Genomic DNA, 18,728 nt, shown 5'->3' with positions numbered 1-18,728 from the left:
CTGTCTCTCTCTTCCTGTCTCTCTCACACTTCTGTCCATCTCCCTCTTTCTCTGTCTCTCTTTCTGTCTCTCTCACTTCTCTCCATCTCTCTTTCTATCTCTCTTTCTGTCTCTCTCACTTCTGTCCATCTTTCTCTCTATCTGTCTCTTTCTTTCTCTCTCTCACTTCTGTCCATCTCTCTTTCTCTATCCGTCTTTCTTTCTCTCTCACTTCTGTCCATCTCTCTTTCTCTATCTGTCTCTCGCTCACTTTTGTCCATCTCTCTCTCTTTCTGTCTCTCACTTCTGTCCATCTCTCTCTCTCTCTCTGTTCCGTCGGTCTTTCCTTCCATGTCTGGTTGTTTTCTCGTACTCTCTCTCTTTCTTTCTCTCTCACTCTCAAATGAAAAGGAACTGGACAGTTGTTATTATTATTATTACATTATGCCTTGTCTCCACTAACCAGGCTTTAGCCGTGCCGTGGCCTGTCTGTCTTTAGAACCGGGCCACATCTGGGTGGACCCTGGCTGAGACGGCCACCTTTCACAACCAGGCCAGACCTGACAACGCTGGCTGGGACTGTTATATCATCGTGGTTTAGCCTGTGTACCGCAGTTGGTGGTGTGAATTTTTAAAGGTTGCCTAGCAACCGGAGAGTTTACAAGAAATGCAACGGAGACACAAACCCAACCATACCATGCTAGACCACGGGTAATGGAGACACAAACCCTACCATACCATGCTAGACCACGGGTAATGGAGACACAAACCCTACCCTACCATGCTAGACCACGGGTAATGGAGACACAAACCCTACCATACCATGCTAGACCACGGGTAATGGAGACACAAACCCTACCATACCATGCTAGACCACGGGTAATGGAGACACAAACCCTACCCTACCATACCATGCTAGACCGTGGCTACTAGCCCCAACCAGGCTGAACATAACTAATGGACACAAGGCATTCGTTTATTTTTTCTATGAAAAACATGTGTAGCTGAAACACTTTTAATAATCCTTCTCTCTTCTCCTCCTCTCCCCCCAGTTCCTTGTCCCACCGCCTCCCCCCTGCCTCCCCCTCCACCCACAGTATAGCGGGCGCCTCGGGCGTCTCCTCGTCCGCCTCCACCCCCGCCTCCCGACTCACCAGGGGGTCCACCGTGAGGAGCACCTTCCACGGAGGGCAGATCAGGGACCGCCGGCCCCCCTCCCACGCTCCCCCCACCTCCCCCACACTGTCGCACGACGCCAGCCCACTGCCCCACTCCCGCTCCCGGGCCACATCCAACCTGTTCAGCAAACTCACCTCCAAGCTGACCCGCAGGTAAGAGGAGAAGCCGGGGGAGGAGGGGAGGAGGAGGGGAGGAGAGGAGGGGAGGAGGGGAGGAGAGGAGAGGAGGAGGGGAGGAGAGGAGGAGAGGAGGAGAGGAGGAGGAGAGGAGGAGAGGAGGAGAGGAGGGATACGGAACAGGAGGTTCAATCTCAGACATTTAGCCACAGGTAGTTTCAGCCGAGCAGAGCGACCTTGAAGATTGAACACGTTGGTTGTACAAGACACCGCTGGTAGAGTAGGTTGGGTTGGTAGAGCTTTCACATCACTCCTAGAGGGTTAACCCTTTCACGGCGACAATACAGAAGGTTAACCCTTTCACTGCCACACGACAAACGGGTTAAAACCGTCTGTAGTGTGATAGTGAAAGGTTAACCTTCTGTAGTGTGGTAGTGAAAGGGTTAAGAGTTTGATTTTAGTTATAACAATTATAGGAATCTGGGTGGCGCAGCGGACATTGCGCTCATCACCAACGCAAGAGACACCGGTCTCGAATCCGGCTGTCAGCGTTGCCTCCGGCTTGGCCGGCCGTCATACTGACTCAATTGGCAGAGTCAGCGGGAGGGGAGTCGATGGGTGGTAATCTGGTCGTTGTAAACAGCGACTCCTACAGGTCGGTCAGGGCACCTGCACAGCAAAGACGGGAGATGGCGGGGGCAGTGTGAGCCTCCCACACGTTACTCCTCGCCAATGAGAGTCCGCGCTGGCAGGTGAAAAGAAGTGACTGGCTGACTCCACATGTATCGGAGAGGACATGTGATGGGCTTCTATCCTCCCTACGACCGGCCAGTGGGGGGCACATGCGAGCAACGATCAGGACAGGGGAGGGAGAATTGGCACGAGAGGGAAATTGGGAAAATCACAGAAAAAGGGGGGAGAAAAAGTAGGTAAAAAAAAAACAATTATAGGAATCATAGTTAGAACTTTTAACTTTGATTATTTAATTCAGTGGCGTGTAAAGAATTGTAAAAAGTAAAACATTCAAAAGAGTTAAGAGACGGCAGGCTCCTCTTTTCACTTTTGGATCATAAGCTACTTATTCGCTAAGCTGTGAATTTGAACACAGATCGATAGTCTATTTGAGATGTGTATTAAATGAAGTCATACAGACTCTACCTGAGATCACCGTCTCCGCCATGTCAGCCCTGTTCCTCTCCTCAGCAGTTAGCTGGGTGTGAAAGTACCATCTGTTTTAGAAGTGTCTGATGCGCCAGGATCTCCCACCTCTCTCATGTCAGCTCTCACACCGTCGGTGTGAAGGGACACAGTTCAGGGGATCCTCCTGAGTGTAACGTTCGCCGTCCCGGGTGGGAAAAGCCACAGTTTAGGGCGTTCTCCCGAGCATTCTGGGTAATCCTCAAAGCACCTCCGAGTAGAAACGTGTCACTTACCAGGTTTCTTTTGTCCTTTCGATATCATTATGAATTAGAAACATGTCACTTACCAGGTTTCTTTTGTCCTTCCGATATCATTATGAATTAGAAACATGTCACTTACCAGGTTTCTTTTGTCCTTCCGATATCATTATGAATTAGAAACATGTCACTTACCAGGTTTCTTTTGTCCTTCCGATATCATTATGAATTCATTGACGAGACAGGTTATATGCACGTCTAATTGTAGAAAAGACAACGCCTTCACATACTATGCTTCCATTTCCAGCGTTCCAATGTGACGCCTTCTGCTCTGAACCCCCTGCTCCTGTCGTAGGAACAGGGCCAGCGATGGTGGTCTGCTCAGCAGGGCCTTCTAATGGAGATAACGGCATTAGTCCGCAGCAGCCGCCAAGGTTCTGTGATGTACGGTAGAATAGGAGTGGGGCTCAGGGTGAGGCGTGGGCCGTTAGAGGGGAGGGTAAAGGTTAAAGGAACTCGCCAACACTTACCATCTTCTCCAGAGGAAGACAAGGAGATAGATACCAGTTTCCTCTGTGCGTTCAGTAGAAAGCTATCCAGCTGCACGCTAGCCTAGCTTAGCACAATGAATGGAAGTGGACAGTACCGGTAGCCTAGCTTAAACTCTGGGAGAGGTGTTAGTTGGCCAACACCTAGGCTAACCGGTACTGTCCGCCTCTATTCATTGTGCTAAGCTAGGCTAACGTGCAGTCGGGATAGCTTTCTACCGAACGCACGGAGAGGAAACTGCTATCCATCTTCTTGCCTCACTCAGGAGAAGACAGTAGGTGGATTTCCCATAATGTTAGTGTGTTCCTTTAAGGCGAGGAGGTGTGAGGCATGGGGCAAATTGTTGGTTCAGCCATGTGAGACAGACGGGACCAGACGGTGCAGTGAAACGGCAAATTAAAACCATGTAGCAAATATATTGATAGAAGAATGCCACTGTAAAAAGATTGTTTATATGACAGTATCATCATGTTAAAGGTGCTGGAAGTGGTATTTATTTTAAGTGTTGGATAGCTCTACATTCTAACAGCCATCACTGATATAGAGTGTCTGGTCAGTAACATGGGTCTCCCAGTCCCTCCACTCTGCAGTAAACACAAAATACATTTCCTGGTATCCCTTCCTACTGGTAGATTATTTTACATTTGCTTAAAACTAGTTTTTATTCCTTATTTTAGTCAGACCATTTTTGCAGTGTGGAGTTCTCTCTCCTGATTGGATAAAGTGGGAACAGGACACCAGAACATTTATTTTATGTTTGCTGCAGAGCAGAGGGACTGGGAGACCCACATTACTGAGCAGACGATCTATATTATAAAAAAAAGAAAGAAAAGAAAATACCACTTCCAGCACGTTTCAGTAGTGATTAAGCGTCCTCATTCCTAGGTGCGTTCAGCACAGTGTTGAGGTCACAGCCTTGCTGGCTCTATCACCACTTTCCTTCCTTAACCTGTTACTAACACACTAGGCTTCCTTCTCTGATTATTAACCCTTTACAGGCTGCAGAACCCCTCCCCCCACCTCACCTCCACCTCCTCACTGTCCGTTTAGCCTCTGTCTTTTCACAATCTTTTCTTATGGGCTGTTTATTGGTGCTTTCTTTGTTTGTTTGTTTGTTTGACTATTGTTTGCTTTTCCTTGCCCCATCACTACAATCTTTTATCCTTTTTTTCGCTCACCTGTAATCTTCATCTTTTTCTCTTTTCCATCTTCTTTTCTGTCTTTCATTGTCTATACCATCTTCACGGCCTCTCTCTCTCTCTCTCTCCTGTCTTCTTCTTCTTCTTCGTTCTTCATATTGTTTCCTTTGTGCTTCGTTCCTTCTCTTCATTTCTTTCTCTTTCCTCCTCTTCCTCCCAGGGTCACTCTTGACCCCTCTAAACGCCAGAGCTCAAACAAATCCGTGTCGGGCTGCACCCTGCCACAGGGGACAAAAACAGTTAGTAAGTCTTCTCTTCCCATGTTTTCTGGCTGCTTTTTGTCCGTCTTGTCTGTCTTGTCAAACAATCAGTCTTTCCGTCTGTCTGTCCGTCTGCCTGCCTGCGTGACTGACTGCCAGTGCCTTGTCACCCCTTCCCTCATTCGCTGCCTCTGTCTCTCTGACGATCTGACTGACTGACTCTCTCTTGTCTTGTCTGCTGGCTGGGCTTTGTACTATATCACCCCCTAGAGGCTGTAGGTGAAACAGCAGCATTACCGGGTCAACAACAACAACAAAAAGGCAGCTGCTGGTGGGGCTTGATTTATTGTCTGGTTTTTCATTTGAAAAGGTTTCTGTGTTGACGTTGGTGCAACATGAAACGTTTACATCTGAAGATGGATTGACCTCGAAAATATTTGTACATAATTGGCGCATGGCCAGTACTTCTTGTTGTTTTATTGATTTATGTGCATTAGGAGTTATTGAATGGATATCCATTAGCTGTTGTAGACAACGATGCCCCCTCCCCACATTAACACAGTCGCACATCCTGCTTTCAGAACACGTGGGCCCTGACGTCCGAGGGCTCTGTTCAACTGGACCATTATGAGTCATGTAATCAACACCACGTGTGTCCCTGACTGTTAACTAACTACCAGTCACCAAACCACAGCTGAGGACGAGACCTAGCAGAGGACAGGAAAGGAGGGTGGTGTTTTATGGAAGACAGAGGTTAAGGGGGAGGGGGGCAGAGGGCGGGCGGGGGGGGGGGGGGGGGGGGGGGGGGCAGGCAGAGGACGAGGAGGGAGGAAGAGGTTCTGCTGACAGTATAAGCAGCTTGTGTATCACATTCTACATGTTACTGACGAAATGAGTTCAGAGAGAGATGATGATAACAGGTAGAGCAGAAGGGTATATACTACAGAGAGAAGGATATATATGCTACAGAGAATATATATACTACAGAGAGGAGAAGGATATACTGTATATACTACAGAGAGAAGGATATATATACTACAGAGAAGAGACGGATATATATACTACATAGAATATATATACTACAGAGAGAAGGATATATATACTACAGAGAAGAGAAGGATATATATACTACATAGAATATATATACTACAGAGAGAAGGATATATATACTACAGAGAAGAGAAGGATATATATACTACATAGAAGAATATATATACTACAGAGAAGAGAAGGATATATTACAGAGAGGAGAATGATATATATACTATAGAGAGATGAATGATATATATATACTACAGAGAGATGAATGATATATATACTACAGAGATGAATGATATATATACTACAGAGATGAATGATATATATACTACAGAGAGATGAATGATATATATACTAGAGAGGATAATGATATATATACTACAGAGAAGAGAAGGATATATATACTAGAGGATAATGATATATATACTACAGAGAGATGAATGATATATATACTAGAGAGGATAATGATATATATACTACAGAGAAGAGAAGGATATATATATACTAGAGGATAATGATATATATACTACAGAGAGGAGAATGATATATATACTACAGAGAGGAGAATGTATGTAGGATATATACTACAAGAAGCCACTGCACCAAACACCCTAGGTTTGATTGACATGAGATAAACGTGGGGGGGAGGGGGATGAGTTGTTAGCAAGGTAGAGAGGGAAGGAGTAGAAAAGAGGATAATAGGTTAGTACTAGCAGCTAAGGATACTGATACAGTACCAGATATCGGGCCCATACCAGGTTTAAAACAGGGTACTGGTATTGGGGAGAGATGCCCCAGTACAAAGACTCATCATGTCACAGATCTGAAATCAAAGCAAAGGGACTTGATTTGACCGACCTTTTCTGAAAGAAGAATTGATTATGTCTCAGTCCACTGTCCAGTAGTAATAAGATAAGATAAGATAAGATATTGCTTTATTGATCCCCTTGGGGAAATTCAGGCATCATAATGTAATCATAATGGATTACATGAGTACCGATGCTTTCAGTGTAGGAATCACTCGCCACACTCCTTGGAAAGAGGGAGGAGTAAGGAGGTAGGTAGAGTAGTGGTTCTAAGGAGTCTGTACCAGTGTACCAGCCATCCTTACTTACTTACTTACTTACTTACTTACTTACTTACTTACTTACTTACTTACTTACTGACTGACTGACTGACTGACTGACTGACTGACTGACTGACTGACTGACTGACTGACTGACTGACTGACTGACTGACTGACTGACTGACTGACTGACTGACTGACTGACTGACTGACTGACTGACTGACTGACTGACTGACTGACTGACTGACTGACTGACTGACTGACTGACTGGGAGCTACTGACATTTTAAACCAGGATTAGTTATGTAAGCCTGCCATTATCCTACTCCTAAAGAGGGATCTTCCTCTACTCTCTCAAGATACAAACAGATGGTTTTGTTGTACTCGTGGCCTACCTCTCTTTTCCTCTGTCTCACTCTCTCTCTCCCTCTCTCTATTTCTCCTTCTCTTTCTCTATAAAGGACCCCCTCTGCTCTCTCTCTCTCACAGTCCTGGCATACAGTCGAAGTACATAAACAGGGCTCGACACTAACCTTTTTCCCAAGGAGTACATGTGCTCCTAAATTAACAATTTTATGAGGACACAAAGACATTTAGGAGCAGAGTGAAACATTTTAATGGTTTTAGAATATTTCAAATATAGCTAATGAATGAATCAACTATCCAGTTTATAGTGCAACTTATATAAGTTTGGCAGAGGACTGCTCTGCTATGGTTAGTTTAACTTTTTTAACTGGTCCAGAGGACTGCTCCGCTACGAGCTGTTCCAGGGTCAGTTTAACTGTTTTAACTGGTCCAGAGTGTGACATATCTGGAAAAGTCCTCCCACATTACATATCAAAGGTGCTTTTTTTGGCGGATATAAGGCTAGGATGTTAGTTCCTTCTGCTGTTTTCACAGCTTGTCTCCTCTCTGTAAACGAATGCTGTTGGTGGGAGTTTCACAGGGCAACGTCTAACGCAGGGCTGAATAGCTAGATATCGTAGGTTTTAAAACTCTTACAGTTTGGAAAACCGTGATATTTTGAATGATTAGCAGTGGCTGCTAATCGGACCGCTTTGAAAAAAGAAAAAAAAAAGCTCAGCGTTTTTTCTGAGGCTCGCACCAGCCGCGGCTCCGCCCCTTCCTCGATGAGTTACATTGATGAGCGCGCTCCTTTTCCAAAAGTTGAACTAGTTTCAACTTTATGAGCTGGGAGCGCTCTGCCAAAAACGCTGCCGCCCAGAGCTCATAAAACGCGAGGCGCGTCGCTGGGAAGAGGAGCGCGCCTGTCGCTTCTCCAGCATAGAAATTAATGACAGAAAAAAGCTGACAACTCATAAAACGTCGGCTATGGACACAAGCCCTTAGGCAGTTGTGATAGGATGATCTAGAGCAGGGGTGGCCAACCTTTTTTGAACCAAGATCTACTTTTTTATTTACCACCTAGCCCGAGAGCTACCAGCCAAAATTGTATATTGTAAGCCGTCATTTGAGGCTTTATAAAAGCAGCATAATGAACACAAATCTGTCAGTGCCGAGTCCGACCTCATCTTAAATAACAAACAGCATTGCTTGTTGTAGTTAACAAGGAGAGGAAGAGTTGATCTAGCAAAAAAAAAAATGTTTTCTTTTTTTTTTTTTTTTTTTTTTTATAATCAAATTTTATTAATCAAGATCTACTTGAAATCAGCCCGCGGTCTACCTGTCGATCGCGATCGACTGGTTGGGCACCACTGATCTAGAGAATAGGGCAGGGTTTCAGTTAGATCAGACGTCTGTGCTGACGAAGAGATGTCAAGGTGTTTAAAGGAGCTGTAAGTGATATTTCACTGTTAAAATAAGTGTTAAATAGCTCTAGAATCTGACAGCCGTCACTGATATAGAGTGTTTGGTCAGTAACATGGGTCTCCCAGTCCCTCCGCTCTGCAGTAAACACAAAATATTTTTTTTGTATTTTGCCTCCAGTTACTCTGGAAATTTTTTAAGTTTTGTTTTATTTGTCACGTATAAAGTACATTACATTACAGTGAAATGCTTGGTTCTGTATGAGCCCCCTGAGAATGTTCATACAGTAAAAATATAAAAATAATAAAGTCCAAACACTATACAAAATATACAATACACAAACTAAAGTACAGAATGAGGTACAAAAATGCTAAATGCAAGAAATATTGGTATGGATGTAGTGCAAATCTTTTTGTAATAAATAGATAAAATATGGTGTTTTTATTTCAAGAAATCTTGGCAAGACAAATTTGCTCACTGCACTGCCAGATTATTTTACTTGTATGTACAAATTTTAAAACTAGTTTTTAGTTCTTATTTTTGTCAGACCATTGTTGCAGTGTGGAGTTCTCTCTCCTGATTGGATAAAGTGAGGATGTATTTTGTGTTTACTACAGAGCAGAGGGACTGGGAGACCCATGTTACTGACCAAACGCTAGATCAGTGATCAGTGTCAGAACGTAGAGCTAAAAAGAAAACCACTTACTTTAATGCCAACTACTAAGGTCATTCCCAGGAGGACTGCTTAACACTTACAACCGGTTCTTAATGACCTGGGGCGCTTTGTTATATATAGGTAACAAAACTCCCAGTCCAGATGGTAAACACGGTCAACTAAAAGAAAAGAGTCTAAATGTGAAAGCTTGAAACGTCTCGTGAGGACGGGTAGCCTATAGTGTACTTAACCCTTTCACTACCACACAACAAAGGGTTAACCCTTTCACTACCACACTACAGAAGGTTAACCCTTTCACTACCACACTACAGACGGTTAACTGTCTGTAGTGTGGTAGTGAACGGTTAACCTTCTGTAGTGTGGTAGTGAAAGGGTTAAACCATCGCTATGCCAACCAGAGATCCTTTGAGAATATTTAACCTTCCACACTGAACCAGTCCCAGAGCTCACTGATCTGTGTAGCTGTGTACTTAAGATCTCTTTCTTTCTTTCTTTCTTTCTTTCTTTTTTCTTTCTTTCTTTCTTTCTTTCTTTCTTTCTTTCTTTTTTCTTTCTTTCTTTCTTTCTTTCTTTCTTTCTTTCTTTCTTTCTTTCTTTCTTTCTTTCTTTCTTTCTTTCTTTCTTTCTTTCTTTCTTTCTCTCTCTTTCTCTATTTCTATCCGGCTAGAATAATATTTCCTATTTTGTCCAAATATATCAACGGAATCTCTTGGCCAGCTCCTCCAGGCCACTCCCAGTTCCCGGAATGGGATTGTTGTCCGACTGATGGGGAAGCAACCCACATCGTTAGAGCAGGCTTTCAGGCTCACACTGACAGTGACCTCTGGTGGTGAATAAAGGGAAAGACAGGTGTATATATTCAACTGAGAACAACAGCATAATATGGCTATTAGGTAACATTTCAGTTGATGATTTCAAATGAATTCTGAGCGGAGCTCAGATAATATGTATTTCTCCCATTCCAGTCGGAGCGTTATAGAACAGCACTGGCCACGTTTCGATGGCCCTGACCTGTGACCCCGCCCTCTAGTGTCCCAACCAGCCGTAGACCGGCCTCACACGGTGTCTCGTCTCACATCCCTGCATTCCTTCATCTGTTTCATGATGTTTTGTTTCGTTTTGTTGGTGATTTTGATATTTTGTCGTTTCGTATCCATCCGGTGCAGCGAGCGCAGGTCCCCGGTGTCGTCAGAAGATACGTTACTGTGTTCTGTGTTGTGATTGGTTGGTTGATTGATCGATGTGGCCTTGCTGCTGCCTGGAGCCTTGAGACAGGGAGGGGGAGGGCTGTACGGGGGTGTCTGTCTTGTCCGTCGTTAGCTGATTTGTTACTAACATGTGCCTTTTGTCTTCTTCTTGAGGGTCACAGACGAACCTGAGAGAGTCAGCAGATCTCCGGTCACAAGGTGAGTTTATCCGCTGCGACACGACGCTGCAGAGCAGCACGTAACAAGACGGTTGATCTGGTGTTCAGCTCATTCCCTTTGGATTTAGAAGAGCAGTTTACTTCCCCCCCCGGCTCTGCATGAGGACACCAACGAGGTGTACAGGGGGGCTGTATAGGGATAGAGTATGGATGTTGATTGGATCGCAGACATACATTTGCATATTCAATCCACCACGTGGGTTTACTTCACCACTCGACGTTCTCACATTACGGCTGTGATCATATTGGACTTTTCCTTGCGCTAAAACGCGAGGCGTGGCGAGTGATACTACTGATTGCCATTTGCTACCTCAACGTTACATAGTTTACATACATTACCGCTCATAGCCCTCCAGGCGTTGCTGTTCATATCTCGGCCGTGGTAAGACCCGGTCGTTTGTCGGAAACTGCCAAAATTAGCTTCTCCTCCATTATCGGTTGGTTGGTTTTGCTGTCGATTTATCTTCAGATACCTCTGATTCGTAATCGCTCCCCTCTGTTGATTTGATTGGTCGGTGACATTGGCGTTGGTGCGCTCCACGGCCAAAGCTGAATCTTTTTCAACTGAGAGGAGAGCCCCCGAAAAAGTGTTGCTTCAAAAAGTGAGGCGTGTAGTTTGGAGGAGATGTGCGCCCGACGTGACAACCATTGAAAACAATCGAAAACGGCGCAGCCACGTTCAAAAAGGCGTGTGCATACAGCCCTCCCTAGTATCATATACAGATTATATCCTAAGTCTACCCCATGTACAGATATATATAGCTAACCTAAGTCTACTCTGGATAATGTGCAATACAAAATGGATTGCACGGTGCTAATTGCACCCTTACTTACAATTCATTATGAAGTGAAAATGGGGGACCCTGATGTAAACAAGACGAAAGTCTTTCTCTGGTCTGCATCCCCTTAACAATTGTGTGTATTGAGCCGTACTGTATTGTACCCATTCTGCAATCTGTTAATAAAGTTTTCATTCAATCACCTGCACGGTCATAATGAATTGTAAGTAAGGGTGCAATTAGCACCGTGCAATCCATTCTTTGTGGATCTAGCCCTAAGTCTTAGTCTACCCAGGTATAAATAAACAGATTGAGCGGATTATAAATAATTATAAAGCGTGCGTATAAAGATAAGATGCTAATAAATGAAGTGGGTGATGTGTGAGTCCTTGTGCAAGGTGTGTAAGTCTGTGCAGGGTTCGGTAGTTAAGAGTCAAACAGTTCTAACAGTTCTCAAGTTCTCCAGCCGTTAGCCAGTCGGTCCTTGGTCAGGATGAGGGAGAGAGAGCAGAACCACAGGAGCCTGTAAGCAGCCTCTGGGTCCACATGGCATCAGAACGGGTCTTGCAGACAGATCAGTGCTTTCCCTCTTTTAAAGGTGCTAGTAGGGATGTTGTCATGACAGGAACTGTTCACTATTCCATTGGAAAACTAAAGGATGCAGACTGATACAATAACCATATTCATAAAGTCACTCTCACAGTACGACCATAGAATATGCAGACCGGCATCTGTGACAAAAATGTGGCACTAGCAGACCTCAGCAGATGTCGGCTTAGCCTTACTGGCCTGGCACACCGTATGCGGAAGCGCCCAGGAATGGCCCCAAAGCGCCCGGATCGGCAGCCAATTTGCTTTTGGCGCCCTTGTTAACAGATTAGACCGTTCCCACCAGCCGCTCCATGGCACAGAGCTCCACAGGCGGCTTGTGATCTGCAGCGATGGTTTTTGTCGTCTGGTCTATTTTCTCCACGAGCGAAGCAGACATATGTATTGTATACCAGATTAGATGACCATCAAAACTGGATAAACAAACACGTTATTAACTCATTCAGCACCAGGGGTCGCTGTCTACCTTCTGGGTAGAACGCCATCGCTGTAAGTCAATGGGGAGACTGCGAAACTTGCGAGTGCTTAAAATATATTTTATATTATAGCTATGGATCTAATAACACCGTCGATTGTCAGTGAGTTGCTTCTGGTCAACATGCAAAAAACTGATTGTTTTTTCATCCGTACATTTCCGTTTTATACCGTTTTGAATATGAGTATAGTTTGGGTGATTCTTAGATTCTTAGTGAAGACGCGATAATAGCCCTTTAGTGAAATCCAGTTATCGCGTTGTCATTTTTCACCTGATTATCGAATCTTCCTGAAATCAACGCTAGATTATCGTTATTATCCTTCCTCATGCAAGAATGAAATGGCCCCTGGAGACCGTCTGCCAGCTCAGACACATTCAGAACAGTATGCACAGCCTGCCCCGATGAATTATGAATGGCAATAGCGAATAAAATAAATAACGATTAAAACCCGAGATATCTCGGGTTTGGCGCATGGCGAGTTAACCCGAGATATCTCGGGTCTGGCCCCGAATGTGTTAAGGTATTAATATTTTAATTGTATATCAGTTTCAGGGCTCTTTTTGACAGTGGTGTGTTTCAGGCCTTAGACTGTCTGCTCACCACACATTCTGCTTGTACCTAGCGTCCACTTACTAGCACATCAGTGTCGATACAAACAATATGGCTTGGCATGAACTCAGATATGCAGCATTGGTACTTCTGCAATGGGAAGGGCTCATCAGTCCCCAGGAAAATCCTTAGAAGTGCACTGCAGGTGCGATGCCTCTCTTGTCCCTTAACACATTGTCCGCCATGCATTGTACCCATCCTTATGCCCAGTCTGCCAGTGCTGTAACCCTATGGAGATGTTTACCTTCTTTGCAGGGCTATAACTTTTTAAATATTATAGCTATATCGACATTACTATGGCCCATTCAACATCGGGTATCTATCGTTCCGGATGTGGGAACGTTATATTTTTTCATTCATATATTGTCGTGTTAGTACCGTCGACAATATACGTATGTTTTAAGGTTTTCTGCAGTAATTCCTAAAACGCAAGTTATAGGCCCTGACGCATATGATAGATTATCGATTGGCGTTTCTTTCCTATACACGCTATATTAAAAAATTCAAATGTATATGATCGGTATACATTATGCTTCATTATGCGTGAAGGAAAGGGGGGGGGGTGTTTATAATTCCTTGATCGTCAGTAGCGTCTTTTCTTACTATGGGTTGATACGTTGATCAGATGGATTGCCGTGAAATGAATAAATAATCGGGCTGAAAATAACGTTATATTCCTCTTACTGTTCGCCGATGAGACTGGAGGAAAAATATTCCAATTATTTGACGTCGATCTGCTAGATCCATTTCCCGTTTGTATGACGCAATAAACACCGAAATCATATTGATTATTGCGTTTCGAAAGCGATCCCATGCACTCGAGTGTGTATCTAGACCCACGCTACAAGATATTACTGCCGGAGGAATTTCCTCGATGCACCGAACGCCACTTCCGGTTTGGCTTGGAGTGTAACTCGCCCGACATCCACCAGGCGGCGGTATTGAGACATATCAGACAGGGTCCAGCTGCAGTCCCGGAGGGAGGCTGGATGAATTATGAATGCCATGGGGAAAAAATGAAATATTGATCCCAAAAACGAGTTAACTCCTTTCTGGCGCACAACGCATGGCGGGCAATAACGAGTATACTCGTTTTTGGCATCCAATGGCCTCGTTAAGCACCAGGTCACTAAAGGCCTTGTCTAGTCAGTTAAGCACCAGGTCACTAAAGGCCTTGTCTAGTCAGTTAAGCACCAGGTCACTAAAGGCCTTGTCTAGTCAGTTAAGCACCAGGTCACTAAAGGCCTTGTCTAGTCAGTTAAGCACCAGGTCACTAAAGGCCTTGTCTAGTCAGTTAAGCACCAGGTCACTAAAGGCCTTGTCTAGTCAGTTAAGCACCAGGTCACTAAAGGCCTTGTCTAGTCAGTTAAGCACCAGGTCACTAAAGGCCTTGTCTGCTCTCTCCACCTGTAACCCCAGCAGCTACATCCCAGTCTCAGTCACAGCCTCAGGTTAAAACCACCAGGTAAACCAACCAACCAGCATGGAGTAGCAATACCATGTCATAGTGTTGATATAGTCACATGGCATGACTCCATGTGGTAGATGATGCTTGTGAGTGGAACACTAATGTTTGCTCAAAGAACAATTTGCTGTGTTTAATAACATGTTAGCCTGTTTCCTGTGATTTACGAGGGTGGTGGCTAGATCCCATCACCCGGAAGGACGTTGGCTGTGATCTGGAAGGGTCATCGTCACTTGTTGGGTCATGCTGCAAAGCCGTAACTCATTTTTACCTAAAAGTTGTTTATAGAAACCTATTCCTTATCTTAACCTTAACCCTAGCCTTAACCTTTCCCAGCTCTACCTACTGGCTACAGACGACGTCTTTCTGGGCCATGAGATCTAGACACCACCATTCAAGTGTCGTAGTTAAAACCTCTTTCGTCCCTGTAGGTGTTCTACATGCGTTGGTGGTCAGTAGAATAGAACGTTGAGGTCATCTTGTGTGTGACTCTAGTGTCAGAAGAGAATCTGAACAATGATGTCCTAGTTAGAATGTAACTACGTGTTGAACAGTCTCATAGGAACCACATATTGGTCTTGGCCAAACACTGTTGTACATGGGCCACTCATGGAGATAATTCTCTTTCACATTTCTCCTTGAAGAACGCCAGTGTCCTCAGAAAACAGGTAAAAAGTTGTGTTGACCAGCATCACCATGTCTGAATGTCACTGTTGGTGTTTGGTTTACAAGTCTTATCCTTCTATCTCTCGTTGAATGGGATCTCACATTGGCACGTCTGCTGTTTAGTTCACAAATAAATATGCCCAGAAGAGATTGCTGTTAAGTTAAACTACTGTGTCTTTTCTGTATTGAATGTATCAAACCCAACCATGTATTTTACTAATCTATTTTCTCCTTCTCCCCCTTTTCCCCAACCATTCAATCACTTACATCCATTGATCCATACTGATCCACACACTTAACTCTCTGCAACCACTCACAACACATCACTGTTTGACCTCAACCATCTCCTCATCCACTGTTTCCACACCTCACTTTCTCCTCATCAACCATCCACCCTGCTCCACCTCTCATCTCACTCCACACCCACCTCCTCTTCTCCTTCTTCATCCGCCACGCCTCCTCTCCTCCCTCCCCCCTCCAGTCGCCATCTACCTGGGCATCAGAAAGCGGGCGAGCCCCGGACCCCCCGATGCGGCTGGGATGTGAGGGTGCGTAGCGCCCGCGACCCGGCCGAGGTGGTGCTGGCTCTGCGGGAGGCGGCGCAGGGCTGCGGCTGCCAGGTCCACCTCGCCGGGCCCTTCCTCCTGTCCTGCACCCACGGGGCGGCCGGCGCCCGCGTGGCCTTTGAGGCCGAGGTCTGCCAGCTGCCCAACGGGCCGGACCAGAGCAGCGGCGTGCGCTTCAAGCGCCTATGGGGGGCGCCCTTGGCCTTTAGAGACATCGCCACCAAAGTGTCCAAGGAGCTGGAGCTCTGAGGGCGACAGGGGGCGGGGCGGACCGGCGACGGACGGGACAGACCGGCCGACGAGGAGGGAGCGGCGGGAGGAGGGACGAGGAGAGAAACCGCTGCTTCCTCCTCGCCTCCCTGTGCCCCTCCCGCTCCTCCTGGGGCGCGGCTGACCTCGTCCCGCCTCCACCAAAGACCCTCTTCCTCTGACGCCACAACAGACAGAGACATGGATTAACACCCCCCCCCCTGGCAGACTTATTGATGACCCCTGACCTTGGAGCTGTTAACGACCTCTGAATCCTGCTTAGAAAACGCCACCTCCTCCCATATTCGGTGACCATACGGAGTCAAACTGTTATTTTTTTTAATGATTTCATATTTTACGACGACGATGGTAACGATGATGACGAAGATTGATAATTTGTTCCAACATTGTTATTCCAGTTGTATTATAATTGTCATCATTCCTTTTTAAAGAGCTGCTATTTAAATATATGTTCAAATGATTTTAATTTTTTTTTTGTCAATTAGGTTTATTTTCTTTTACGCTTTTTAAATGGGCAGGCTTACGGTTTGCGTTGGACGCGGACAAACGGACGCATGTTTGAGAAGCGAGGGGCACGGTCAGACCTCCAGCCCACAAGAGGGAGACATGCAGAAATGCAGAGACTTGCGACGGACTCGATGAAGCTGTAGACGGCATCTGCCCATCCATTGACAATGCCCATTTTACCGTTCATTTAGACTCTCATTCTGTGTTTTTGTAGCATTTCCGGTATACAGTTCTGCATTCTGTCTTGCCGGCTACCCATGTTGGATTCCTTCAAATGAATGGACGACCCGGTGGATCGGCTGGTTCACAGACCCGGTGTCTGAAACCTCAAGATGGCGAGCGTCTCTCCGCTGAGCCATTACGTCAGGGGTCAAGCTTTCTGCTCTTTAAATGTGTTCGCTCCTCTGTTATGGTCTCTAGTCTCTACATGACGGATCGAATTGACCGATCTCAAACCCTGCCCTCTTTTCTTGAAGGATCAAGAAAAGAGGGCGGCTTTGATATAGGTCAATTGACATCTGATCAATTGATATCTGGTACAGCTTGGCTCTAGTTCAACCCTCTGGTATCGTCGGATCTGTAGAGCGTAGTGTAAAGGCCACATTGGGAAGAGGACACTCTTAAAGAAAGGGAACTCACCCCGTTTCAATGTTTCCTTTTTTACTTTCATCCTACTTGAGTAACACCTGGAACCCCCTATTTATATTTTCATAGTTAGATTACTGATCTAGGATTTACTAGTCAGGTGCTATAGTCATGTAAACGTCACTATGTAACCCGGTTCTATCGCTCCTATTGGACTTAACGGGGAAAAAGGAACCCTTAACTGTACAGAGCTTATAGAGGAGCCCTAACTGTACAGAGCTTGTTCACAGCCATTTGTTTTCACATCCTCCCGTCTAGCCGAGTTGAAGCGTGTGTCGTGTGTTGGATGTATAACCTGGCCAGACCCAATAGGCTAGTGCTCATTTCCACGCGGCTTGGCTTAGGCTTGTCCCGGTTCCACGTGAAAGGGGGGGGGGGGGGGGGGGGGGTAGTTTGACAGACCTGGATCTACGTGACACTTAGGCCTTGGTGCAGTCGCCATCTCAGAACGCTACTTCAAGGGGGAACGTCTTTCCTCCAGTGGTACAGAACATTTTCCGCAGTCATTTTGTGATCCGGGTTTTGCGAGACATTGTCAGACTTCAAGTGAGATCAAATCTGCATTTTCTTGTTGACTGTATAGAAACCAAACCATTATCTCTCACATTATCAAAGTTAATTAAGACTTTTAGACGGACACCTTTTTGATTAAGCTTTCTTCTGTCCAGCCTAATGGTTCCATACAGTAAGCCTTCCCCAAAGCCCTCAGCAACACACAGGCATTTGGTCAGCCAATAGGGACTGTGTAGCCCCGCCCCCCACCCATGTTGACCAATCACACTGCAATCTTGTTGAGAGGTGTACGACTGTTAACCAATCAGACTCCAGTGTTGTCAAGCCGTCATGGAATTCTGAGCTGTGTATAGCGGGGGTTTGTTTCATATGGAGCAGTTTGGAGGTGAAACACATGGTGCTGGATCATTCTATAAATGACCTTTGACCTTAGCTCCTCATAGAACAGCTACCAGACATGTCATCGAGTCATGTGACACTGAATCCACCCCCCACACACATACAGAATCTTACTGTATGAAGTGTTGTGTGCACACTCCAAAATCAGAGGTTTGTTGTATATGTACTGGTATTGTCATCATTAGAGAGTAAATCCATCTTAATTTGAAACAATGCAACATCTAACAAAAAATTAAAGACTTTGGAGCGAATTGTAACGGCGAATTATAATCTACACAACAGTTACACTACATGACATAATTTGCTTCATGGGAGATTTCATTTGCAACAGGCCACCAGTGTCTTACTATGTGAAAGCTGTGATTTAGGGCTAATCTTTTGCAATTTTTTGTCTACTACTGGGACTCACTTTCTGGACAATTCCTATAGATATTGTTAGGGCCATGCTTTAAGACTAGAGAGTTCTGTTATAGTGTGTTTGAAGCAGTCGCTATTATCAATGAAACATATGGGCTGAAACTTATGGAAATGGCCGACCTGCAGTCCTGCATGTCTCCAAGGAAACGATGTGTGAAGCAGAAATAAAGACTTTGAAATTCTTTCATATTTGTCTTTGTGTCGTTTTATGGGTG

General features: G+C 45.2%; 1 protein-coding gene across 1 annotated transcript in view; it reads left to right on the top strand.

Moving 5' to 3' along the window:
• Positions 1-17,537, top strand: part of mark4b (MAP/microtubule affinity-regulating kinase 4b) — a 99,584-nt gene extending 82,047 nt beyond the window's left edge. The window contains 4 exon segments of the mRNA XM_084309226.1: positions 1,032-1,310; positions 4,580-4,662; positions 10,528-10,612; positions 15,678-17,537. Of these exon segments, the coding sequence (XP_084165352.1) occupies positions 1,032-1,310; positions 4,580-4,662; positions 10,528-10,612; positions 15,678-16,011 (781 nt within the window). The 3' untranslated portion in view covers positions 16,012-17,537.
• The last annotated feature ends 1,191 nt before the right edge of the window (positions 17,538-18,728 follow it).

Source organism: Notolepis coatsorum, assembly GCF_963971535.1.
Source record: "Notolepis coatsorum genome assembly, chromosome: 1".
Classification (NCBI taxonomy): Eukaryota; Metazoa; Chordata; class Actinopteri; order Aulopiformes; family Paralepididae; genus Notolepis; species Notolepis coatsorum.
This window is presented reverse-complemented; position numbering and strand designations above follow the sequence as displayed.